At 36.2% G+C, this 27,086-nt stretch overlaps 1 protein-coding gene across 1 annotated transcript in view; it reads left to right on the top strand.

Annotated features, from left to right (window-relative positions):
• Positions 1-27,086, top strand: part of LOC121431135 (aspartyl/asparaginyl beta-hydroxylase-like) — a 46,699-nt gene that overhangs the window by 6,784 nt on the left and 12,829 nt on the right. The window contains exons 2-7 of the mRNA XM_041628644.1: positions 6,896-7,045; positions 8,274-8,339; positions 20,110-22,170; positions 24,467-24,576; positions 25,445-25,581; positions 26,532-26,632. Coding sequence (XP_041484578.1) covers positions 6,896-7,045; positions 8,274-8,339; positions 20,110-22,170; positions 24,467-24,576; positions 25,445-25,581; positions 26,532-26,632 — 2,625 coding nt within the window. The remainder of the gene's footprint in view (positions 1-6,895; positions 7,046-8,273; positions 8,340-20,109; positions 22,171-24,466; positions 24,577-25,444; positions 25,582-26,531; positions 26,633-27,086) is intronic.

The following is a 27,086-nucleotide window of genomic DNA, read 5'->3' as shown; positions in this document are numbered from 1 at the left end:
AGTCCGAAATGTGGTTTGTTTACATGACGGCGTTCATTCCCTCCCCTTCCGCTACGGTTTCGAGCAGTATCTGATTGCTGACACCAAATTGCGCTCTCGATCTAGGCTCTGAATAATTTGCGCGCGCCAATTGAAGTTGTTTATATTTCGTTACACTAATCTGCTACTAGCTCACCATTTGGTTACGATCGGATATTTCTAGATAAAACCCCGAAAAGTACAGACCCTCAAATACATTATGAAGAATATTAAGGGGAATTCCCTGATTCGGGAAAGTCATAAGCAATTTCTTCGGGAAAGGGCAATCAGAGTGAGAAGGTTTGAGGAAAGGCATCGGCAGAGAATAAGGACATTCGAAGAACGACGAAGCTAGGGAGGGGACAGCGCGTGCTATGACGTAATTTGACAGCTGGCGAACAGACCAAGATAGGTTCGAAAGCTTGTCTGCGTTTACATCTACGAATCGGTGGACCTGGGCCAGCCCGATACCTACCCAAGACTACCTCTGGATGTGGTCTCAGGTAGGTTCGCTAAAAGGTGGCCCAAGGTAGGTTTTGGAATTGGGATGTTTACATCTGATTTCTTTCCGACCTGAGGTAGGCCCCGGGCCGGCCCGAGGTAGGGAATTTCTCAGATGTAACAGGGGTCTTACTGATCTCCCCTCTCACATCCCTGCCAAGACCACACTCCTTAACCGTCTTTCTGTTTCTCTTCTTATTTTAAGAGATGGGGTTGGTGAACCCCACAGATAACTGGGTAAAAGGTGGTATTGCAAGAAACTAGAGCCATCCCCCACACACAAGCCATTTGTTTTCAAATAGAGCAGGGTTAAGCAACAAGACAAAGGTCCATACTAACTGACTATTAAAATAGAAACATGACATGGTACGGTGTTCAAATCGTGAGTTAACTTCTGTTACAAACACCTTTGCATGAACAATAGTTTCCCCTGCAGTGTACATTACATTCCTATTTTCAGGAGCCTTGGCCAACTGTCAGAAATAGTCCCGGGTTTCAACAACCCCTGGAGTTACAGTACCAGACTTCTGTAAAGATTCATTCGAGGGGTAGCTTTTTTCCCAGTCAATGATTTTTACCCATTTTTGGGTAAGCTTCAAGCTTAAGGCTGCAAGCTTCGTCAGACCTTTGTTGTTGCTGGCGTTTTTTGCCGGAGCAACACTGACAAGGCATTAGTCAGAACCAGAACAAACTTCAGTGTGAAAAGCAAAAAACAAACATAAAACAAAAAAAAAATAAAGGAAAAAAATATAGAAAGGGACCATCAAAAGTCCTCTAGTATCAGGGGTTAGATTGCAATGTGAATCCTTTCTTTCTCCTTGCTAATAGAGAGAATACAGTAGCACATATAGGTAACTGACAGGGTTTTTTTTATTGTGGGCTTCTGCTAGTGGTCCTTGGATTTAAAGTATCGTTTTATTCATTTACATAGCTCTCAATTTGGAGTGTGAAAGCACACAAACTACCTTTTTGTTCGTTCTCCCTGTTTGTGCTTTGTCCATCTATATTTGCTTTCCCTCTAGTCCAGACTTCCTTCTTCGTGTTTGTTTTTAGTCTAAACCCAGAAATGTACATTACAAGCAAAATAGACTGACCATCTAAATGTACCTCAAGTACATGAGATGTATTTACACTGCCTCTAAGTTTGATAATAACAGTTTTTTTCGTGAAAGACTTGAATCGGGAGATTTACCCAGAGTATACCAATTACAATAGAGGTATTTTTTGCCAAACTGGAAGCAAAATACTCATAATATCCTAGAAAAAAACCTGCTTCTTTCTGAAATTAAAACTTCAAAGGGATATTTCCACATAATTTGACAGTATGAAAGCAGATTACATGGTTTTTCCCAACCCAGCGAGTAGTCGACTGCTCGTGCAATTGCCTGCCAATCAGACTGTACGCATGTAGGCTGGTATAACTTTCATTGTGAATGCGGAAAATAAATATTGGGGATTATTTTATTTCAGCTTTAATAACTTCTCGTAGTTGAACAGGTATTCTGGTGATCGAGTAGGCCTGACTACGCCTATATGGGTGCATGAATTCAAACTTGGCCTGAGTCAAAAACGTTTATCCAACATTTGAATGACCAAAAACCGTTTACAAATTTTGGTAAATATTTTAAACTGTTGAGAAAAAGTAATAAAAAATACCTTTAAACCTACAAAAAAATTCCCTTCATTCTTAACATTCTGCTTTAGAATGAATTGAGAATGTACATGTATATTTCACAAATGTTATTTCTAATTTGAATGGAAAATGAAATGAAACTACTGTAATGGACTATAAACCGCACCCCAAACTTTGGACTAATCATTCCCCCCCCCCCTCAAAAAAAAGGTCATCACACACACTTTCTAAATTCTTCTCACATTTACATGCATATTTGAGGTATCAAGAAATGAAAATTAAATATTTCAAAGTATCAAAAGTGTGATACTAGTAAAATTGAAGTAATCCTATGACCAGTTTAAGTTTAAAACTAGTTAAGAAGATTGCTTTGCTAGCATTCTCATCACCATCTCCTGAAATGGTTTTCAGAACCACTTCATGTATAAAAGTGATTGTTACTATGAGAAAACTGTGATGTCAAATGTTTCGTGCAAAATTTGAAACAGCAGTATAGACATTCTAAATACAGTGCGCATGAACTCATGGACACCGTTCTCAACTACCTTCCTAAAACTAGTTTAATGGAAACTAGTTTAACATGTAATGAGAACTGTCAAAGCGATTTTCCAAACCGGTTAAAAAAACCACCTTGTTTTGAAGATCGCTTTGCCTCGTTAAACTGGTTTTAGCGTGAGTGAGGACACAACCATTCTTCGGGAAGCGATCACATTTTGAGCGCGCTACTCCACACGACAGATGTAGAATGCCTTAGCTGCGGTTTCGAATTTTGCGCGAAACGTATCACCCCATAGAGAGCGTTTCCATAGCAACAAAATCGCTTTACGTGAAGTGATTTTGAAAACCACTTTCGTGTGATCAAATGGGAACGCTAGCAAAGCAATCTTCCAAATTGGTTTCCTGAACCGGTTTCCAGTAAACAAGTTTTAAAAAGCATGAGAACGTTGTCTTGAAAATCACTTCCAAGATCACTTTGAGCATTCCCAATACACTAAAAACCGGTTTCCACTGGCACTATATGAGATGAGAATGGAGTCAGTGTGTGTTTTCTCTTTCTCTAGTTTTCCAGTATTCTTATTTTTTTTCAGGATTTTCTTCATTCACAGTCATATTATTTCTGTGTAAATATTGGCATCTTTGGCAGAACCATTTTGTAAAAATATTAGAACACCTATTTCATAATCATATAATCAGATACACTTGCAACTGAAATACTAACTACTTATCATTTTAAAAACTATTATTTCAAAACTTGCAATGGGTAAAATCGACATAGATTTGCCAATCTTCCTATCTCGGAAGAATGGTCGGTTGGATATTTCTACAATGGATGCACCATTACGGGCTCCTCACTTCCTGCTTTGTAAAGTGAAACAGGTGCTTCAAGTCAAACTTTACCTTTGTACACTTCTCAAATAATATGATGTACCTGTAATGTTATTGAGGATTCTGTCAAACATTTGTGTACTGTATTTGACAGTCATTTTATGTATATAAGGAAAAAAATAAAGAGATAATTCTTTTAAAATGTTTCGCCTGACCTGGTTCAAGGACCAGTCCATAGTCCACAAAATTACACAGCAAATTTGCTGTCACAATCCAATACCATTTCAAAGTGATGAATTGAATTTGTCAAGAGTAGAAAATATGCTTCTCCCTTTATTTTGGAAAACATCTTTGTCTGGCTTTATCACATTTCTAGTGTTATAAGATCGGTTTAATACATCAAGTGATATATCATTAATTATGGCTGAGAAGTGATAATGTTAATATTCGAAATATATACCACACATTTACTTGTACATGTACCTGCCCATACTGACATTGAATAGTAATGTCACTTTCACATGAGTTATTTACTAGTATACTGTATCTCATAATTTTTTTGTAAATTCAATAATTTTTTTAAAATTAGCTCCAAAGCCTCCAAAATAGACTAAACCAAGAAATTGGACTGAATGAACATGAACTTTTAACCTCACATATAGTTGTACGTGCAGGAAGACACATCTTGTACTTGACCTTGGTTATGATTTTAATTGGGAGTATTCAGAAACATTGTATAAAATTGAACTTAAAGAAAGGTCTATCAAAATTGTCAAAGAAGTTATATGGAAAAAAGATGAAAATTATTATAAAAGTGCATCTTGCAGTATTGGATCGTTTGCTGGATATTCAGCCAATGAAACCGATAAAGCATGCATAACCAAAATGAAAGACATTTTATTGATAAATAATAGTGATTCCTTGAATGGTAAATTGATTTTAATGGAAAATGCAAATGTTTGCTGTTCATACTGCCTGTTCATTATTGTCTCCACTTACATGTACAATGAGATGTGTGGTATGCCAGTAGCGAGGCTGTGTATGTTTTTAAAGGTCAAGTCTACCCCAGAAAAATGTTGATTTGAAAATCAATTGAGAAAATTGAAACCAGCATAATGCAGAAAATTTTATCAAAATTGGATGTGAAAGAAGAATGTTTTGGCATTTAAAAATGTTGCTTACTTTCACAATCTACAGTCATAATATTAGGCCTATGTTAAACTCAAAGACATCCAAATGAGAGAGTTGATGATGTTACTCTTGTAGGATTGTTGTTCTTTTTTCAAATGAACTCTTTGTTGGGATGGACTTGTCCTACAAAGAAAATATACATGTAACTAAAAATATTGGAGATGGTTTGAGGAAAATCTGTCAAAGATAAAGTTATTAGAAAGCTAAGTTTTTTATTAGTGATGTTATATACGAGCAGCTGCCCATATGTTATATATAAAATGCATAAATTTCAATTGTTTAATGGTTCATGATGATAAAAATATTCTTTCAGGAGCTGGTGGATCTCATAAAGCTGTTCGTAAGATACAAACGACTTCACGCACGACTGGTGACCCCTTCTTGTTCAGGATGATACATCCCTATGTCATTCATTTGAGACATAAGAACATGTTCCAGTCGTTTCTAAAGTCATGCATAACTTTTCGAGCAGCTTTATGAAACACCCACTGGGTGTGAAGTAATTTATCTGCTAATATAAACTAAAGGTGCAATTACAGTAGAACTATTTTCTTCTTTTTTTTTGAAAAAATGATGATGTGACGTCACAAATCTAAATAGTTAAATTCTAATATGATTTATAATCTTCAATTTTTTTCCTCAACCTGTTTTTTTAAATCTGCTTTTATATGATGAACTTTTTGCCAGGGTGAATTTCCCCTTTAACGAATGAGCCATTAAGATGGCTTTTCTGATTGTTTTATATTTTCTGGTACAAAAAGTGCTATATACAATGTAAGAGGTGTGGTGGGTGGGCTTGAAATCCATGATTGAATACTCTTCGGGGGGGTGGGGGTTTCACAAAGATTTTAGTATGACTCGACTCACACTTAAATTGTGACGCGTACACTGTATATGATATTGACTAATTTGCGGTAGTGCGCTTCCTCTTGGACATGATCTGACCAGTGCAGCCATGCCTTTTATACCACCCATAACTGGGCATTGAAGTGCGACTAAAGTCATACTTAAATCTTTGTAAAACACCCCCCCCCCCCGTAATAAAAATGATAATTTATTCAGTACCAAATAACATCTCTGCCCTCTTCTCCAAAGGAACTATGATCTGTTGCATATTTTATTTGTGATTTATCGTTTGTGATTCCCTCCAGCTTGAGAAATTAAATTTCCCTGTATGAAGCTATAGTACAATGAATCTCCTCAAAATGTGGATAACCATGGAACCTGTAACACAGCGAAATCTGTCAGAAATCATTTTGGTAGATCTCTAATCATAGCCAGCTAGGGATCGGGTGCCTGGGGGAGACATGTTTACTTTCAAAAAGTGTCTTTCTATGATAGATGGGATCAAAGAGGAGTAAACTTTAACCTTCTACCATAAACAGAAAAGTTTCAAGCTTCTACCTTCCTCTCTGTGAGCATCAAAAGTGGACACAAGTACAGCTTTTGGTGTTATTGCACTAGATATTGTAGGTTCATCTGCTTGTACATGTCCTTGTAGAAGATAGATATATTTACTGGGTCATGTCTGCAGAAACATGTATTCAATATTGAGATAATAGTTATCAAATTTTCATGCCTTTTTTCTTCAAAGGCAAATGAATTATGATATCTAATTTACATAATCATATAATTCAATTCATCGTTATTTTGATTCCTATATCCAGGATGTGACAAACACTTCACACATTAATGAGCGAAATGAGTTTAAAATTTTGATGTCAAAACCAGGTTTCATGGAAAAAATGTATAAGATTTTTTCACTGATCCCTGAAATGGGAATGGATTCAGATTAACATGTGAGTTTCTGTGCAAATCGTTTCTGGTATGCCTCAGTATTTATTATTGTCATGTGCCTTGCGTGAACAATTTGCCAAGCTATTGCTTTCAAATTAGAGATGAGATTCCACTCTTTCCATGAGTAGCAAATTTATAGTAAAGATATATTTAATAATTGTGAAATCTATTTCTGAAAATGGGTTTCCTTTTTTTTGGATGCATTGTATATCTACATAATCATGAAACCATTATCAGGTACATTATTTTTTCAATATCGCAAAATTTTGTATAATATCAGAATATCACCCAGCACTAGAGGTGACTATGGCTCAATCCAGAGATCAGGCAACAAATTTAATAAACAAGAGAAATATGAATTCACATTAGATTTACATCAACGTGGCAGGTGTATTTCATATTTGTGCTTTCTTTTTTTTCCATTTACAGTTGACACAGCGAAGTTGAATGGGAAAGCAAAGCCCAAAACAGTAGATGAGACACCGGGTTGGCAGAAGACTCTGGGTGCTCTTGTTATCATCACTGGGGTGATTGCTGCTGCTTTCATGACAGGAGTCATAAGAATAGACAGGAATATAGGTAAAGACACCATTTTACATTGCCATCCTAATACTATATTAGTTTAACGTGTTATGAGATCAGTTGAAGTGGTCTTGGAAGTGATCTTGGGAGGAGAGACATGCGGGTAACAGTTCTGTGTGCGCGCCCTTCCAGGCGACCCAGATTGGCTGGCTCCTCCAAAAATGTGCCTTTGAATGTCTTTGACAGATATATGGTGCTATACAAATGCTGTGCATCATCATCATCATCTTCCAAACTGGCTTGGAAAACCACCTCGCAATGTAGTATTTTAAGATCGCTTTGCCTCGTTAAATTGGTGTTAGCGTGAGGACATAACCGTTCTCCAGAAAACAATCTTTGTACTTTTTGAGCGCTCTACTCCACACACTGTATGTAAAATGCACATGCTGCGGTTTTGAATTTTTTTGCAAATCTTGTTACCATAGCAACAAGCCCACTTAACGTGAAGTGGTTTTGAAAACCGCTTTCGGATGATCAAATGGGAACACTAGCAAAGCGATCTTACAAACTGGTTTCCTTGACCGGTTTCCAGGAAACTAGTTTAAGAAAGTATAATGAGAAAGGTTCATAGATGCTGATGGTGATGGTGATGGTATCAATTATAGTGATGATAATGATGATGTTGATGAGAGAAGTGGTATTGGTGGTGGTGATGATGATGATGATGATGATAGTGATGATGATGATGGTAGTGGATAATAAAAGGTCAAATGGCCATAGATTCCATCTTTATGCTTGTCAATTTTGGTAAATCAGATATGGATATAGAGTGTTGTGGCCTATAGTGGATTAGTCTCCTGACTTTTGAAAAGAACGTCATGGGTTCAAATCCCTGCCATGGTATACTTTCCTTCAGCAAGGAATTTATCCATACTGTACTGCACTCAATCCAGGTGAGGTAAATGGGTTGCTGGTAGGAATTAATTTCATTGAAATGCGTGTGCACTGTGCACTGTTAGCTATTACGGCCGCTAGGGTATAAAAGTGAGGATAATAATAATTGTAAACATGCATGAATAAATGAATAAATAAATAAATGAAATATTATCCAACTCCTTTGGAAGTGCATAGAGACATTATACTTATGGTGTGATTGCGCTATACAAGAGAACTGTTAATTATTAGTACTGGTAGTAATTAGTATTTTTATTATAATAATTATAAGTAGTAGTATTATTTAATAATTTCTAGTAATATATTTTTGTTTTAACTATTTTCTGAGCAGATAACGATGCAGAGCAGAATCATACTCAGGAGGCCAATTCTAATGTTGCAGATATCAAAGATTCGAGTAAGAAGTAGTTCCTTTATATATCCCTTTTTAATTAAATTGTTTGGGCTTTATGTTTATCTTCTATTAAATTCATCAACATGTTTGCGAACAGTCCTATTAAAAGCTAATAGCAGACAGAAATTTGTTTTGTAATAATGCATGGAAGGCTATTTTGGAGAGTGATCCAACTTTTATTTTGTGATATTGAGTGAGGGTTTACGGTTTTGTGAGATTAATGTATGAGACAGTTTTGTTCAAATATTGAAGTTTTTTCTTGGGACATTTTATTAAAAATAGTGATGAATTATTTATGCAATTAAGTCAATAAACTTTCATTGGCCATGTAATGAGTGCATTGTGAGACAGTTTGCTGCATGTGTACCTTCCTGTGCAATGGGTGCCCGGATGCTAATGCATGATAACCGCATAAGGCTTTTGATTTAGATATTTCCATGCTTTGTAGATGATGTTTTATATTGATTTGGGGAGTAGACAGCAGGTTAAAATAATGATATCTTTGGTGCATTTCATAAACACATATAGTGATTTTCACAAACTATTGTTATAAGCTACAAAAATAATTGAATCCCATTGGCTGAGAGAACGTTTGTCAGTGAAATTTGTGTCATGAAACACTCCCCGTATTTGTGCTGGTGAATAAAACAGAATAAATGCCACATTTACAATCCAAGTTAAACCGTTAGCAATGGAAAATGTCTCACTCTGAAAAACCAAACAAGAAAGAAAACACATGAATCATGAAAGATAAGGTATAGGACTCTTTAAGAAACTATGATTAGATGAAAGCATCTGCTGGATGCGATGGTTTTTTTTCATTAAATTTGAATATATGCTAGTCACAATTAACCATTTTCTAGTCACATTTGACTAGAACATAGTAATTTCTGATTAAAATATAGTGAGAAACATAAGTAGACATGTCATTTGATACTAGCTGACTACCAAGCTCAAGTCATGTGACTAGTTTGTTTTGAGGATGTTGTTTTACCCCCTCATTCTCTATTAAATGCAAGTTGTGGAATCTACTGAAGTGTACATTGATTCTTTCATGGAGTCATTGCTTTCATTTGTAAAGCAATGTCTTATGAAAACAGCCCCCTATCACCTTTGATGAAAATATGTTTTGGAGGATGGATCCTTCATCAGGGGGAAAGCTCCCAACGGAACAATTTGACATCATCAATTGATGTTTGTGCTTGGGTTCAGCCACACGCATGGAGATGAGCCTGTCATCGGGTTAAATGCGTTAACTGCCTCTGAAGAAAGAAGATGCACAAACTTTGAAGGCCATTTCACATGGAGTTTGACTGAGTAAAAGAGGTTTAAAGATCATAATCTTGTGTTTAAACTCAAGATTGTGATGTTGTGTGGTCTAAAAATGTCAATTTTTTTATTGCATAATTCTTGAGATCTTTCAATTGGATGAACTTCAAAGCTCAGTAAATCTAGCACTTGAGCCCATATTATTTTGTGGATATTTGGAATATATGCTACATTAACTGTGTGCAAAATTTGGTTAAAATGACATGGATTTCATTTGAATTATGGAATGGCCTGAAAGTAAACATATTTAAAATATGGCTGAAAATGACATGCTTGAAAATATGTTTGTCTTGAATTTATCAAGAGCAAACACAAGAATGAACAGAAAATCAAACAGCATTAAAACGTATAAAGCTAGACAGAAGATACAGTGCAAAATATTTCTATTTTGTAGAACTGATTTTCATATAGGCTAACATATTCATGATTTTGAAAGATTTTTATATTTATATAGCAAGATAGCCCCCCCCCCAAAAAAAAAAAAAAAACAACCTTATGTATGAATTTTTGTTGTGCAGGTACTGTTGAAGGGGTAGTATTCACAAATTTCAATGGCCATTTACAAGGGGTTGGTTATAGTGCTTTAAAATATTGTTAACAATAACATAAAAATTTTGTATAGTGATTGTTTATTTACAGTTCACCCTTGAACAGTTGTAAATCATGCAGGTCAATAAATAAATAAAATGAGACCTATTGGTTTGCAGCACTTTATATATTTCCTTTAAAATAGCCCTGCAGGTCTACCTCCTATAGTAAATGTCTAAGGCTATTTTTTAACACGATGGTTGAGTAAAGGTATGACTATTCCAGGTTTCAAGCATGTAATACGAAAGGTAACCATGATATTAATCATATTAATTGTTGCATCAGTCATGCTTAATGCTTTTACTGTGTCGTTTTATTTTGCCTACCTCCTGAGATTGCTTTATGTTTCCTTTCTTTTATTTTAAAAGCCTAATCATAATTATGTGCATATCTAATCATTGTTGGCTATTTAAAGGAGAATCAATCCTGACATCAAGTTGGTTTTAATAAATGCAGAAAAAGGAAAGAGACACAAATGTTATAAGAAAAATCCATCAAAGGAATATATATTTCAAAGGTTTTGATTGTGACATCAGATTTGAGTAGCTAACCATTACAATATAAATTCCTTAAAATCCACATTCTTATATGATTCATGATGACTGCAAGCCATTTTCTCATAACACGTTTGTGATATTAATTTCTCTTTTCTGAGAAAATGGCTTGTCATGGAATTGTTATCACAAGAGATATGTAGGGAGAGCTCTGCTCGCAGTATGATGTCATGAACTGTGAACAAAAATCAACAACTCTGTTTAATATTCCTCAATAGATTTTTCCAGGACATCATTGATAGGTTTTATTTGATTTTTCTCCTAAGTTGATTTTAAATAAAACCAATTTGACATCAGGGTAGACTTGACCTTTAAAACTAAATTGCTTTCTTTTCTAGGTGTTTACTCCTCAGCAGCCTTGCCTCTCCTCACCACCAGCCGCTTCACACTCATACCAAGTAACTTACCCTGTTTAGACCCGCTCTAAACCTGCTGTCACCCTGCTGTTACCCCGCTGTTACCCCGATCAAGACCCATCACTTAACCATTAATAACCCACTCATCCATTATATTGGAGACCTGTTATTAAAACCTCCCCCCCTGCCATTTAGGTGATATAAACCTTCTGTAGATCCTCTTTAGACCCGCACTAAATCTGTTCTAGTCCAACCCAGACTAGTCTAACCATCTGTAGACTTGCTGTAACCACATCTACATTTTTCTCTTATTTAACATAATTTGTGAAGTGTTTGGAACAAAGTATCGATTGAGTTAGTCTTGATTGAGTTCACTCATTGATGTTTGATAAGAACTTTTTTTATTTAAAAAAAGTTTTTATTCAAGGTTAACTTGTTATATGCCCGGTTATGTTTGCTCAAGGGTTTTACATCTAGGCTTACAGTGTTTTTTTAAACTCAGTTCATGTTGTACTATCTTTGGTTTCATGTTGCAATAACTCCTTGCAGACATGTATGTAGGAAACTGAGGAGCAGTGAAGGGGGGGGGGAGGCATAACTTTTTATGTGGAAGGGGTCATGTAACTGAAGCCTGCATAAATCATCTATTTGTCTAGTGGTTCATTTGCATGTACCAGGCATGTACCTATTATCTTCACAGATAAATCTATGGACTGTTGTGTATTGCTAAAAACGTAAACAATACAAGGAAATTGGCCATATGCACTTGGAGTACTTTTTACATGTAGGTACAAATCAATACTCTTGTATTGAAAAAAAAATAATAGAGAGAGTGGGGGGTGCATCCCAGGTGAACAGATGCACATTGTCTCTCCTCTGCTCTCCATTGTCAACATAATGTACACATTTTTCACATTGTTTAGAGACAAAATTTGCAAGGCCATTGCTTGTCTACCAAATGTGAATCAAACCTATTCAAATTGAATCGAGTGGTTTTATTGAAAATCGCTGGAGGAGACAGCTTTAGGCCAAAGTCTAGACCCAGGCCATGGATATTTTTATTCAGGGGCCCGTAACACAAAGCTTAGCAATGATCGTAGAAAATTTTTCTACAATTGATTCCATTGACTACAATGTACAATCAATCGTAAAAATCAAGCGCACGATCAATCGCTATCCTTTGTGTTACGGGACCCTGGGTCCCGTAACACAAAGGTTAGCGATTGATCGCTAATTTCAAAGGCCGATTATGATTGGTTCATAGGCAGTCTACTCAGCAAAATGCGCATGCAACGATGATCTTGATTGGTCAGTTCAATTAGCGATCAATCGCTAAATGAACTGACCTATCAATATCAATGTTACACGCGCATTTGGTTTAAAATACTGACCAGGGACCAATCAGTGCGCTTCTTTCATATTTGCGATTCATCGCAAACCTTTGTGTTACGGAGCCCAGGTCTGACATGTTCATGTCGAGTTCTTTTCTTAAAATCCAGATGAATCGTTGAAAGTATGAAGTTAGGTACAGAAGGAAGTAAACATGTTTTCTGCACATTTCCCTCCTCTTCCCCCTTTTTTTTCCAGCAAGTTTTTTGTCTTGCCTGTGTAACAGAGCGAGACTCTAGGCGCCGCTTTTCCTATGACAGCGGCAGCAACATTATCAACATTGAAAAATTAACAACATTCGGTCTTTGAATGTCTGTCATTTATTATACCATAGGAAGTATATTTACCTAGTTCATGAAACTTACACAGAATAGTCAAGCATAACTGATCATCTTGCATTGTTTCAGTCACATGATCAAGGTCAGATGTCATTAAAGGACAATCCACCCCAACAAAAAAAAATAATTTGAATAAATAGAGAAAAATCCAATAAGCATAACACTGAAAATTTCATCAAAATTTGATGTAAAATAAAGTTGTGACATTTTAAAGTTTCGTTTAATTTCATAAAACAGATATGCACATCCTGATCAGTATGCAAATGAGGAGACTGATGACGTCATCCACTCACTATTTCTTTTGTATTTTATTATATGAAATATGAAAATATTCAGATTTTCTCCTCATTGTCAAGCGAAACGATGATTAATTAATTCCTCACTAAACATATGGAATTAGCAATGGTTCAGTCAAGTTGGTCCTTATTGTCAAATATGTAAAAAATGAACTATTGTAGAATTCAAACAATAAAAAACTGAAGAAATAGTGAGTGAAGATCATTGACTGTCTCATTTGCATGTCACTGAATTGTGCATACATGTATCACTGTTTTGTGAAAAATAAAGCGAAATTTTATATGTCATAACTTTCTTATTTTACTTCTGATTTTTATTAAATTTTCAGCACTATGCTAGTTTTTCTGGGATGGACATTCCCTTTAAAATCCAGATGAACTGTTGTAGGTATGAAGTCAGGAACAGAAGGAAGTAAACATGTTTTATGCACATTCCCCTCCTCTTCCCCTCTTTGCCAGCAAGTTTTGGTCTCGCCTGTGTATATTTAAACAGAGCGAGACTTACAGCGCCGCTTTTCTGATGACAGCGGCAGCAGCATCGATCATCAACATTGAAAACTTAACAACATTCAGTCTTTGAATGTATGTCACTTTTATAACATAGGAAGTATATTTACCTAGCTCATGAAACTTAGAGGAATAATCAAATAACTGATCATCTTGCATTGTTTTCAGTCACATGATCAAGGTCAAATGTCATTAACTTGTGTGTCTTACCATTGCTAAGCTTCTAAAATATTTGAACTTGCAAAGTAAATGGATTCATTTCATGAAACTTGAACTATTTTGCAATAGTTTTAGGTCACATGTTTAAGGTCAAAGGTCACTCAAGGTCAATGAACTTAGTATTTTATCTTAATTTTTTCCATCTTTCTATCTAATGCCTTTGTTTTATTGATATCTTTGTTGTGATACTAAAGATGGATCTAAAGTGAAGATACTAGATAGGGTCTTGAGTCTATTGCAGAAAGACAAACATAACTAAACACAAACTTGATCAGGTTATATTTGATTCTTTGTGCAGTACAATATACCCCTGCTCTCTGCCTGGTGTGGTGTACCCCATGACTAATACCCTGTTCATAAACCTATCCTCCAATTAGCCGCCTAAGAGTAATGCGGATAATTCAATAAAAATTGCGTTCATAAACTCCGAAAATAAGCCGCATTATTTTAACGAGCGCCCGTCCTGAAAAAGGCGGATAATCGCCATGACAACTGGACACGCCCCCTCCGATGCGGTTGTGTTGGAAAAGGGTGACCTTGTGACCGCACCATGGCAATTATCCGCATTATTTGGAAATGCGTTCATAAACTCAAAATCTTATCCCGATGCCGCTATTATGCGGATAATAGCAGCATCAGAGTAATGCGGATAACTCTTGTCCTCCAATTTTACGACCAAATTATGCTGCTATTAGCCTCCTAATTCATAGTAATTGGGTTTATGAAAGAGGTGTTAGTTCAGATTTTGTTGATTATCCATTTAGAATAGATAACATGTACATGTACCTACATGTATCTGTACATTTGGTCAGGAGCACATTTTTTTTACTTTAATATTTTCTTAATATTTAAAAAAAATCAGTTCATCTGTTCCAATGATAGTCATTTTGGCAGCATGCTCATCACTCACTGCTATCGATACAGGGGATGTTTTTATTGCAAATGTGTTTCGGAACTCCCTGTTATAGGATAGGCAATCACTTGTAGGGCTATTTCTCATTTTAATACCATGGTGCTAAAAACTGATGTTTATGCCATTATTTTTCCATGTAATTTCACCCATCTCTGCTCACACATATGTAATTGCTGTATCCATAGGCTGACATGTTATATAGTATAATTTTGCATAATGAATTGACATATAAATTGAACTAAACATTATGCTAAATAGATTAATGTTATGAAGATATTTTTTTTACTTTAACTGCACATCAAATAAGATAAATATAAATATGTCAACAAGCATAATGCTGAAAACTTCATCTACATTGAATGTAAAATAAGAAAGTTATGACATTTTAAAGTTTCACATATTTTTTTTACAAAACAGTTATATGCACAACTTAGTAACATGAAAATGATAGAATTGAATATGTCCCTCACTCACTATTTCTTTTTTTATTATTGTTTAATGCAATATTTCAATTTTTACAGATTTGACAATAATGACCAATTTGACTGAATCACATGTTGTTCAAGCAATGGCAAAAACGTTTACATGATATTGAGGAGAAAATTGAATATTTCATATTTAAAATACTGAAATACAAAATGGTGTGGATGATGTCATCAGTCGCCTAATTTGCATACTAATCTGGTTGTACATACAACTGTTTGGTGAAATCAATTTTAAGATGTCACAACTTTCTAATGATACATACGATTTCGATGAAATTTTTGATGTTCTGCTTGTTGGGGGGGGGCAGTCAAATGTGTTGCTGTACACACACATGACCAAATTATTTTCAAACACCCCCTAAACAAGTTTTTTCTGTGTGTGCAAAACAACCCCCTAAACAAGTTGTTGCCAGAATGTGACCCCGGGGGAAAAAGCTTGGGGGAAAAACATACTCTAAACACATTTGGCTAGTCTTCTACAGAAAAAAAAAACTTTGAAAAAAAACATACCCTAAATAAATTTGACCCCATGATTAACCATTGACTAGTCTTTCAAAACCACCCCTTTTCTTGAAAATCTGAATTTTTGATACCCTTAACAAGTGCACACGCAGCCCACATCCAAAACTGAAAAACACCCCTTTAAACGCATTTTTTGGTCGCGCATGTGTACAGCAATATATATGACTGCACCCCCCCCCCCCCATTTCTCTTTTGATTCAAATCAAATTTTATTTGGATGAAGTTGTCCTTTACAAATATCTCAATAAAATTGGAGAATCAATTGCAAGTAGGAAAGGACATATCCATTTTCAATGACAAGCCTTTAATAATAATAATAATAATAATAATAATATAGGATATTTATATTGCGCACATATCTACCTTGTTAGGTGCTCAAGGCGCTCCTATATTACCCGGCTAAGCTAGGCGTTCATAGCGCACACAGCTTCTTAAGGAATTACTTCCTACCGGTACCCATTTACCTCACCTGGGTCGAGTGCAGCACATCGTGGATCAGTTTCTTGCTGAAGGAAATTACGCCATGGCTGGTAATGAATTATGTAGGGAATTATGTAGGGAGTCACAAGGTAATGAATAATGTCACATAGATCTCAAGGAAATAATGTGTCATTATGGACTACAGAAAGACTCTAAAGTGATGACTGATAAGTTTTTCCTTGCAACATGTATACTTAGACAGGTGGTATTTATCAGCATTGTAACCTTCACAGGTCTTTATGTATAGTCTGCTGGGCAAACCCTTCACTCGAAATGAGGGTCTGAATGTGCAGCCTACTCATGCCTTGTGTACTGAAGGCTCTGTTTTGTATGTGCTAGTCTTCGCGTGGAGGCACACTTGTTGGTCAAAGTTCCAATGGGGGTCTGCCTGCAGACTACCTTATGTATGGGGGGGGGGGACACAGGATTTTTAGGCTATGATGATCATTTGATATATTGAGGGAACATTTTTTTTTCCCTACTAGTTATTTCAAAATTGCTTTGTGTAAAATGCTCATTTGTGGGTCGGGGGGGGGGGGGGGGGGGCTTGGATCTGTACCCCTGGAGGGAAAAGAAGATCTTAAAAAAAAAAACATATGATGATGATAGAAAAATGTGGAGAAATATTATTGGGTCCTCACTACTTGTATCAAAGGGGTGAGGGAGGGGGTGTTATTGGAATGTTGACTTTTTTTCTAGTCACAGAATTTTAAGAGACCCCCCCCTCTCATGTGCACTCCACTGGTCAATTCTGAATCTGCTAACAATGAAAATTGCAACCAAAAAAAAAAGTTTTGAGCTTTACAATCCGTATTTATGAATATCCAGTAGTCCTTGACGAATGAAAAAAAACCTATTCTGATGTTTGGAAGAGATTAGCATCCAGGATCATTCTTTCATATAAATAATATTTATAAACCCTTTTTCCCTTCATATTTGGATGTAAGTGGGGAATAGCTTGGTACTTTATTATACTAGAATTGAGTATTGATGATGAAAATGTAGTTTCTCATTAACTGAAAAATTGAAATTCATTTGATTGGTTCCTTGTAAAAGTGCAAACCCAGAGTCTAATAAAGTAGAAAATCCTTAAGTTTAGGATAATATTCAGTGCTAGAGAATCAATCATACTTGCATGAAATCTCTATTTCTTGGATAAAAGTTCCGATAATTTTTACTTAACACCCCCCTTCTATCACCTCTTATCCTCCCCTTTTATCTCTAATAATTGATGCATTTATTATTGTATTAATTATGGTATCTGGACTCTGGAGCTCCTAATTTTTTAACACTTGTAATTGAATTATCTCAGTTTGTTTAATTATAAAAACAGAGACTAACTTTACATGGTCCTAGGCCTATATCATGTATCCTGAGTAAGCATATAAGAACAAGGGTTACTAATTTCATTGACATTAAGTATTGACATTAATTTATTTTAATATTGATCTAGTAGTCCAGTCATAACCAGCAATAACCTAGACCAAAAGATTCTCTGTAAATTAGTTCTCCTGAACCACGCTGGCTCCATTCACTAATGAATGGGGATGACAGTAAAATGTCAGAAATTGTTGAAAAAATCCCAAGAAATTACAGTTATTCCTGTCTAGCAAAGGGGTCGGTCCACACGACCAAGGGTTTCCCATGAGGCCTTGGGTCCACGAGACTGAGGGTCCGTAAAGCCTATCATTTTCCCACAAGACCGAAGGTCCATGAGGCCGATTTTTCCTAAAGTTTTTTCATTAGGATGTTTGTCTACATGAATGGGAAACATTTACGCTTAGCATAATTTTCTCCATTGAAGTTGTGGGTGATAAACTTTGTTGAAGCTTAGGTAAATAGGGACAACAGGATTTATTCTTGAGTATCATCTCACTTACCCATCATTTAAAAATGTAGCTGTTGAATCCCTTTTCAGCCGTTAATCCGTTGTAAAAATGTGAAACTTAAGTTTTTATTCTTATTTCTCGGTCACATGTGTGTGTTTTTTTTCTTGGAATGTAGATTTTATTCCATTTCACAACAGCAAGATATAGATAAACATAAGCTGACAAATATACCAATTTTGGAAGAATGATCAGGAGCTCAATATAAAAATGACCTTTGAACCACCAAATTTTGGATAAATTATAATTTCAAGAATTGAAGATTATAATTTTAAGAATTGAAGAAAGCTTATTCAACATAGCTCTATTAACAGTGTCCTTTTTTTCTCTTAGTTATATTATTTCTAATTTCACTTTTGTTTGTATATTTTGTATTTTCTACATAACATTGTAAAGTGTATTGATATGATTTCATTAAAAGCGCTATATAAGATTAAGTTATTATTATTATTACAATGTTTGATATTAGAAAAAATTCAAATAAAAGATTTGAATACAATCTGAATTGATTTGGTTTGTAATTAAAAAGTAATGAATTTGAACTTGAAGTCTTCATAGCATGCCTACAACTGTTGATTTAAGGTCAAGTCCACCCCAGAAAAATATTGATTTTGAATATATGTAGAGAAAAATCAAACTTTCTTTTACATCTGATTTTGGTGAAACTTTCTGTGATCATGCTTGTTGGATTTTTATCTTTTTATTCAAATCAACTTTTGGTTTGGGTGGACTTGTCGTTTAATATCGATGAAGACCAACATCCTGATAAAGAAAATATAATTCGAGAAAAATCGGCCTTGTGGACCCTCGGGCTCTTGAACCCTCTGCCTCATGGGAAGACCTAGCAAAAACCCTGCCATCGCAGTCTTCATATATCTGGAGTGAAAATATCTGAACATCTATTAGCTCTCCTTTAAACTCCCATCTTCCAGAAAGCTAAATGATCTACCATCTCCTGAGGTCACGTGACCTTGGGGAATGTCAAAAGTTATCTCCATCTACAGATGCGAGGAGTGTCGTCTCATATATTAGATTTGTTAGCCTGGATAGGAAGGGTTGACCAAGATCAATCTATATTGACATTCCAGGGCTTCCTTTCGGTGTCATTTGTATGCAACTGGGACTGTTCCTTGTAGATTTAATGGGAGGTTTTCCCCTAGTGAAAGTTATTATCAAATGGCAGGTGTGGTATGCTGATGGCCCTGGTAAACACAGTTTTATAGGATAAGTCAACTCATTCTTTAAGTAAAAAAAAATAATCTTGCAGCAAAAAGTTTTTTAAAAGTCAACTATGTTGTGAAATGAGCAGAATAGGAAAATACTAAAATAATATGAATTTTAGTAAATTATTCAGTATATTTTCTTTGCCGTGAATATGGCACAAGTATTATGAAACCCAGCATTTCCATAGAGAGTGTGGTCTCAAATTGTAATGTAGTAGATGAGAGTAAAACCCTATCAGAATACCACTGTAGTGATGGTGTTTTCATTATCAAACCTTGGTTTGACTCTAGACTATTCAGAATTAACTTCAACAGTATGAGCAATAGATCATACTTATAAAACAAACTGCAGGTGGACTGTATGTACTAAAATTGATATTACAGTATAACTATCTATATTGATCAAAGTATAAAGGGCTTTGATTTTGTTTATGATAAAATTCTGAAGAAGTTTATCACCACTATTTGGGTTATCTCGATTTTTTTCCATAATGGGCAGAGAGTTAATCCTTCAGGAATACACAGTCTTTATCTCTGAATGTTTGTAAGTTTGAAGTCAACTTCTCATGTCTCCATTTGGTAACTATTAGAACTCTTTTTCAAGCTGGAATAAAGCCATTTGAAATAACCAGAGAAAATAGTTTAAAACATCCTCCTTTTTGCTTGCTCCATCTTGTTCCTGTTTCAGAGTCCAACAAGACTACTGTATTATTTACCCAGACGGAGCATAACAATCTAACGAGTGAAACTCCCGAGTCAGATCTCAAAACTGAGCATCATAGAGATAAGGATAAAAAGTCCAACAGTGACACAGAAATAGACTATAAAAAGGTCATAAATTCAGAGAGCATAGCACATGCTCCCATTCAAAGATTTACAGAAAGTTATGCTGATGTGACCAAAGAAGTAAGTGATGTTGAGGAAAAGGAAGACAAGCTTGATTTTCAAGCGGAGGCTGCTTTTGGAGCAAAGAGGGACATTTTGGAAGAGAGGGTTGATGAGGAAAAACAGCCCGTACCTGCTCCTGGGAATCTGCAGACGGAGGATCCGGCCAAGTCCTTTACAGGAAAGGAGGCTACTGTGACAGAGACCGATTTTCCAAAGGGTAAAATGGTCACTCCAAAAAGAACTCCAAGGTCTACTGAAAACACCAAAGAATCCAAAAGCAAACCACCTGGTAAAGCCGATGAAGGTTCTTTAAAACATGCTGATGTGTTAAGGCCTCCAAAACCCCAGGAGACATTACGAGTTGAAGAGACTGCACCTGATAGATTAGAGTCAAAATCTGGTGGTGAACAAGATGTTCCATCACTGATAGAGGTTGGTGAAGCTGCAGAACGGAAAATAGGAAAGGCTGATAGTGTGAGACCTTCACCACCAAAGGAAATGAAACAACCTGAAAAGACAAGGACTGAGAGTAAAGATCATCCGACTAAGGACAGGAAAAAAGCAAAGGTGTCTCCAAGAAAAGTTGATGGTGTGCACCCTCCTGCACCACTTGAGGTCAGAAGTTCTCCAAGAAAGGATGACAGTGTAAAGCCACCACCACCAGTTGAAAAGGACATGAAGAAACAATCTTCAAGAAAGTCTGATGATGTGAGCCCTTCATTACCACAAAATGGCAGAGAAAGACTTGAAGAGTCTCCAAGAAAGACTTCCCGTGTGAGGCCACCACCACCAGTGGATGACAGAGAAGGGGTCAAAAAGTATGCACGAAAGGCTGTCAGTGTGAGCCCACTACCTCCACAAGAGGAGAGGGGGAAATCCAAAGAGCTTTCAAGGAAAACTGATGGTGGCAGGACTCCTCCGCCTCTTGAGACAAGACAACGTGAAGAGGAAAGGATCATGGGGAACTCTGATCAAGCTAGGGACAGAAAAAGCGACAGTCCTCCACCACCCCCACCACCAGCACAGGAGACAACACAGCCTGAAGCAGAAAGGGCCATGGGGAAATCTGATCAGGCTACGGACAGGAAAAGTGACAGTCCTCCACCACCCCCACCACCAGCACAGGAGACAACACAACCTGAAGCAGAAAGGGCCATGGGGAACTCTGATCAAGCTAGGGACAGGAAAAGTGACAGTCCTCCACCACCCCCACCACAGGAGATAACACAACCTGAAGCAGAAAGGGCCATGGGGAACTCTGATCAGGCTACGGACAGGAAAAGTGGCAGACCTCCACCACCCCCACCACCAGCACAGGAGACAACACAACCTGAAGCAGAAAGGGCCATGGGGAACTCTGTTCAAGCTAGGGACAGGAAAAGTGACAGACCTCCCCCACCACCAGCACAGGAGACAACACAACCTGAAGCAGAAAGGGCCATGGGGAATTCTGATCAGGCTATGGACAGGAAAAGTGACAGACCTCCACCACCCCCACCACCAGCACAGGAGACAACACAACCTGAAGCAGAAAGGGCCATGGGGAACTCTGTTCAAGCTAGGGACAGGAAAAGTGACAGGCCTCCACCACCCCCACCACCAGCACAGGAGATAACACAACCTGAAGCAGAAAGGGCCATGGGGAACTCTGATCAGGCTACGGACAGGAAAAGTGACAGACCTCCACCACCCCCACCACCAGCACAGGAGACAACACAACCTGAAGCAGATAGGGCCATGAGGAACTCTGATCAAGCTAAGGACTTGAAAAGCAAAAGTCCTCCACCACCAGCACAGGAGACAACACAGCCTGAAGCAGATAGGGCCATCAAGAAAGAAGAGCACCCTGTGGATAGGTCAGGTAAGAAAGTAGTTAACATGATACTAGTTCTCCAGCAATGTTGGGAATCAAAAACAAAACCCAACTTGAGCCTGGACTAGGTTTAGCAAATTCATTTCCTGGTCCTGGATCATCCAATGACAAACTAAGGGTAATTTTAGGACTAAGACCCGGTCCAAATTGAATTCTGAACCTCCACCCTCCTCTCCCCTCCAATGTCCCATCCCCCATCAAAGTCTAAGTATGTTCCTAAAGATATTGATGTTACCAAGGTAACTGGCATTGCTGCTGATGGTGGTGAGAGAGAGACAAGGCTGCTGACAATCAGGTAACTATAAAAGAAACATTCAACAATTCTAACCAAATTAGTATTTGGGCATTATTTATTTAACTAGGATTCTAAGTTATATTTGGATTTTTATCATTGCAATGTCCAAACCGAGTTGCATTGGGCGATAATGCATGCTGGTACAGAGTTTCATATATACCGGTATATGTATATAAAAAAAGAAAAAACTTTTTGAATTTTTTTTCCTGTCTACTAGATGCTCATTTCTTCACATTAACACCTACATATATGTATCTTTCCTAGAAAAGAGTTATTGGATTTATTTCTGTAGATTGAAATGTAGATTGAATAGACACCAAATATGTATCTTGTCCTTGCATCAATGCTAGCCCTCATTTGCAAAAGAAACAAGTAAAAGAAAAAAAGTATTTATATCAGTGCATTTTAATTCCCCTGCTTTATTAATACCTAAAGCCCTGCAAGAAGAAAGGCAGATGATATACCAAAATAAAAAGAAACAAACTTTTTTTGTCATTGTAATTTCTGAAAGATGGTCGGCCGTCATTGTAAAATTGACATTTGGAAGTTTCTTTGCCAGAGTGTACATCCCATTGTCTTTCCATGTGTTGCTAAATATTTTTTATGTTAAGATATGTGAGTTGGTAATCAGTGATAAATGTATTTTTACATGGGAGAGTGATAAGAAGCAAAATGCCTAAAATCAGAAATATGAGGTATGTTTGCAGAGCTTAAACCTAAAAAGCCAAGAGGGAAGGGAGGCAGATTCCGCCCCTGAAAATTTTTTGACTCCCGGGTACTTGGTTCTAAAATTGAGCAGCATTCGTATGTCAGACACAAAATTGCTTTAAAACAAACGTGAATTAATGTACAAATCCCATGCAATTTTTTTTTTCAAAATTCCTATATGTATTATTATTTCTACTTTCACTTATCAAACTCAATTGATTTTGTCTTGTTTATGATCATAAATAAATCAGCCACAAATTTCATTGGAGAAAAAGTAATGCATAAGAAACTTAAAAAAGAACAAACACAAAAAATTGCTATACCAATTTTTTATCGAAGTACATTTGATCTACATGTAAATAGAAAATTAGTGCCAGTATTCACTTAAGTGGATCGATTCTTAAAATTTTATTTGTATTAATTGTCACAGCTTTATCTCACTATATTAGTATAAAACCATACAAAATTGAGCTTGTTTGTCTTTGACAAGGGTTAATATTTGCAGAAATAAAAGACAGCAAAAAGAATTTAATAAAAATCAGTAACAGTAATCTTTTTTGTCTCGCCTGAATGAAGTTTGGCAGAGCCCTAGTAATCAGTTTTCCTGTTAGTCTGTTAGAAAATGTGAACGTTTTTGTTTGACTTTATCTCATTTCTTTATTTTTGCATCAATATTTTTCATACTTTGTGCATATGATCCTTGGATTATGCCACATATTACCCCATGAGAATGATGGGGTCAAAGGTCATATTGGGGTCAAAAGGTCAAATGATATGAGGCCATGTTCATCCTTTTTTGAAGTTCAACTTGCTCTCATTTCTTTATTTCTCCATTAGTTATGTTCACACTTAGTAAAAGGATCTTTGGGTAATGTTGTTGAGGATGATTTGGTCAAAGGTCATTTTTTCAAAATGCTCTCATTTCTTTATACCTGCATCAATTATGTTTATATAGGTTGAGACAGATTTTTCAAAGTTTCTGTATTTTCAAACTTGTCCATTAACAGTGCTTTGTATCCTCTGGAAAAAGCACTATTATAAATTGGCTTATCATTATTATTAAATGATCTTTGGGTAATACCACACATGAGTTCTTGCAGATAATATGATCAAAGGTCATCTAGGGGTCAAAAAATCATATTGCATATTTTATTGATCATGGAGTCAGGCGAGAATTGAGGTTTGTGAACCAAATTGTTTAGATATAATGCTTGTGTGATTAAAATTTTCCGTGACATTATTGCAAAAATAATTATTATCTTGTTTTTAATCCCCTTACAGATACATCTAAAGTAAGAGAGAACATCAGTATAAAAGCTGAAAATAAGAAACCAATTCAGAAGTCAGCCTTAGAAACACTTCTTGAGGAAACAGAAGGCCTTATCCAAAAGGTATTGGGTTGAGATATCACGCAGGAGCCCATTTACTTGCTTACACACACTTTTGGGGACAAATTTATCTTTTTGCGGAAATCTATGTACCTATTGATGCAGCTATTTGGAAATACTTTGTAAGAAAGAAGGTTATAACTGAAAACGATTGTTGATTGTTTTGATCGTTTTTTATCATTTTACACTCGTCAACTCTTTACACTCTTTTTTTACACTCTTTGAGCCTCTAGAAACATCCTTGCCACTCACTCGCAACTGTTCAGGCATTCGTCTATGTACACCATGCACACTGAAAGCTCATTTGTGACAATCTTTTGTAACCAACGATATTCATCACTTTAATGCTCAAGTCTAAAGGTCTGTCTTCCCTGTAATTAGTACCCTACTGTTTTTTTTTTGTAATTGATTGTTAAATAATCATGTTAGATAAATTTTTACTTTACTTATATTAGAGGTTCTCTTTTGGAAATAGACACACCACCCACACAATGCACATCCCTTACTCTCAACTCCAATTACATTGCACGTGCATACCAGCATTCGATTGTTCACTTTTGCCGATAACTATAACCAAAATTAATTATCTTATAATATGAATAATTCTTAAACCAGACTTTAACTTTGATTTGTAATTCAAATACTTGTGTACTGTAATTTTGCATGAATCATGTATAACTGAGTCAAAATAATTCCCTTATGTTGAACATGTTATCGCCATTTTTTGTTTTGTTCTGTTTATATACATTGTATATTGTATCTAAATGTGCGTAACCAGTGAAAAAAAAATCCTTTATGGACAATAAAGTTACCCGGTATTCAATTCTTTTCACTTCAATCCATCTTTGACACTCTCACTGTGTGTATTTAGAACAAAAAAGATCAAGCTCTGTACAAGTACGAGGACATCATCAAACGGTTCCCAAACAGCGCAAAGGCTCTGATGGCAAAGGCTCAACTCCTTGACATGTTAGCAGAGGAGAGGAGGAGCAATGATCTACTTGATGGGTATGGATTGACTAGTCCCACTATATTCATTCTCATGTCATTAGTTTGTATACTCACACTCACTCTCTTATTTGATCACTCCCTTCTCTCTCTCTCTCTCCTTTTCTTTCTCCTTTATCTCTCCATTCATATTATACAGATATTGCCTGCCCAGGGTTTGAATTTAACATTTCCTCTCCCGGACGGAGTTTCCTCTAGGTATTATATTTTGCCCGAAGAGCGCAGCGCTGAGGGAAAATATTCTCCCGAGGGAAAAATATAGCTTCGGAGGGGAGATGAAATGTTATTCATGAAAAAGATGGAAAGGGCAATATCTTTTATATTGTATAGTCAATGTAGATTGATAGTTCTGATCCATCGTCATGATAGAAAAAATTTGGAAAAATAGGACAAGTGCATTCTTCATGCAATCAACAGGTAAACACTAGCGCGTACATCAAATAAGCTACCTAATTACGCAACTAAAGCAGAGAGTGACATCACCGTAGTGAATATAACGCCGCAGTTGACAATGCAACACAGTTATGATCACTGAAGTGAAGTCAAAACTTAGAACAAAATAAATGCGATCCTCGCTGCTATGGTCGAGTGATGGCATATTGACCTATCACAGATTTGAATTTACATAACCTATGTAATATATCTTTCTCGTTTCTCTTTTTAGCTCTTTCTTTTTATATCTCCTATTTCCCTCTTAAGTCATAAATCAATTACATAGGGATAGCACAAGAAAGGATCACCAGTCATGCGTCAAGTCATTTCTATTTTACGAACAGCTTTATGAAACACCCACCTGGGTCAAAGATCCACCGGGGTATCTCAATGTTATGGTGCTGTTGGAAGGATAAGGTCAAGGTCATCCTCTACCTCTCCCCCCCCCCCCTCTTCCTCTCTTTTCACTTCTTAACAATAATATCACATTTTTCCCCCACAATCTGTCTTTGTTCCAGAGCGATCCAGTCATATAGACAAGCAGCTGATGCACCACATTGCCCCAGAGATATCAAGCGAGCTGCCCTTGCAAGAATGGGAGACAGACTGTCTTTCTTTGGTATGTATTCCCTTTTCTTTTCTTGTCACTCGTATCATTGGGAGCTTTTGGGTGCAAATGGGAGTAAAAAATTGACTGGAATTGATCTTTTAATTTCCATATTTAGTATTTAATTCATTTTACATATATCCTAAACAAACAAATTTGAAATGTATAACCAGGTGAAAAGTAGAAAATAAATTGTAAGTGAATGCTAAAAAAGACACTGTCATTATTTAATTCATATGACATATGTAAAAATAAGTGTACATACATTTGTAAATAGATATTTATATCAAATATGAACTTGGAATGGATTGATTTCATATAATTGCATATGGAAAGAATTAAGAAAAAAACAAACAAGAGAATGATGGACAAGAACCAGAAAAGAAAAAAAAACACACAACACACACACACACTATACAAACAGATACATTTTCTTGCAACAAACAAATACAATACATTTTACAAA

Source organism: Lytechinus variegatus, chromosome 1, assembly GCF_018143015.1.
Source record: "Lytechinus variegatus isolate NC3 chromosome 1, Lvar_3.0, whole genome shotgun sequence".
In the NCBI taxonomy this organism is placed as follows: Eukaryota; Metazoa; Echinodermata; class Echinoidea; order Temnopleuroida; family Toxopneustidae; genus Lytechinus; species Lytechinus variegatus.
This window is presented reverse-complemented; position numbering and strand designations above follow the sequence as displayed.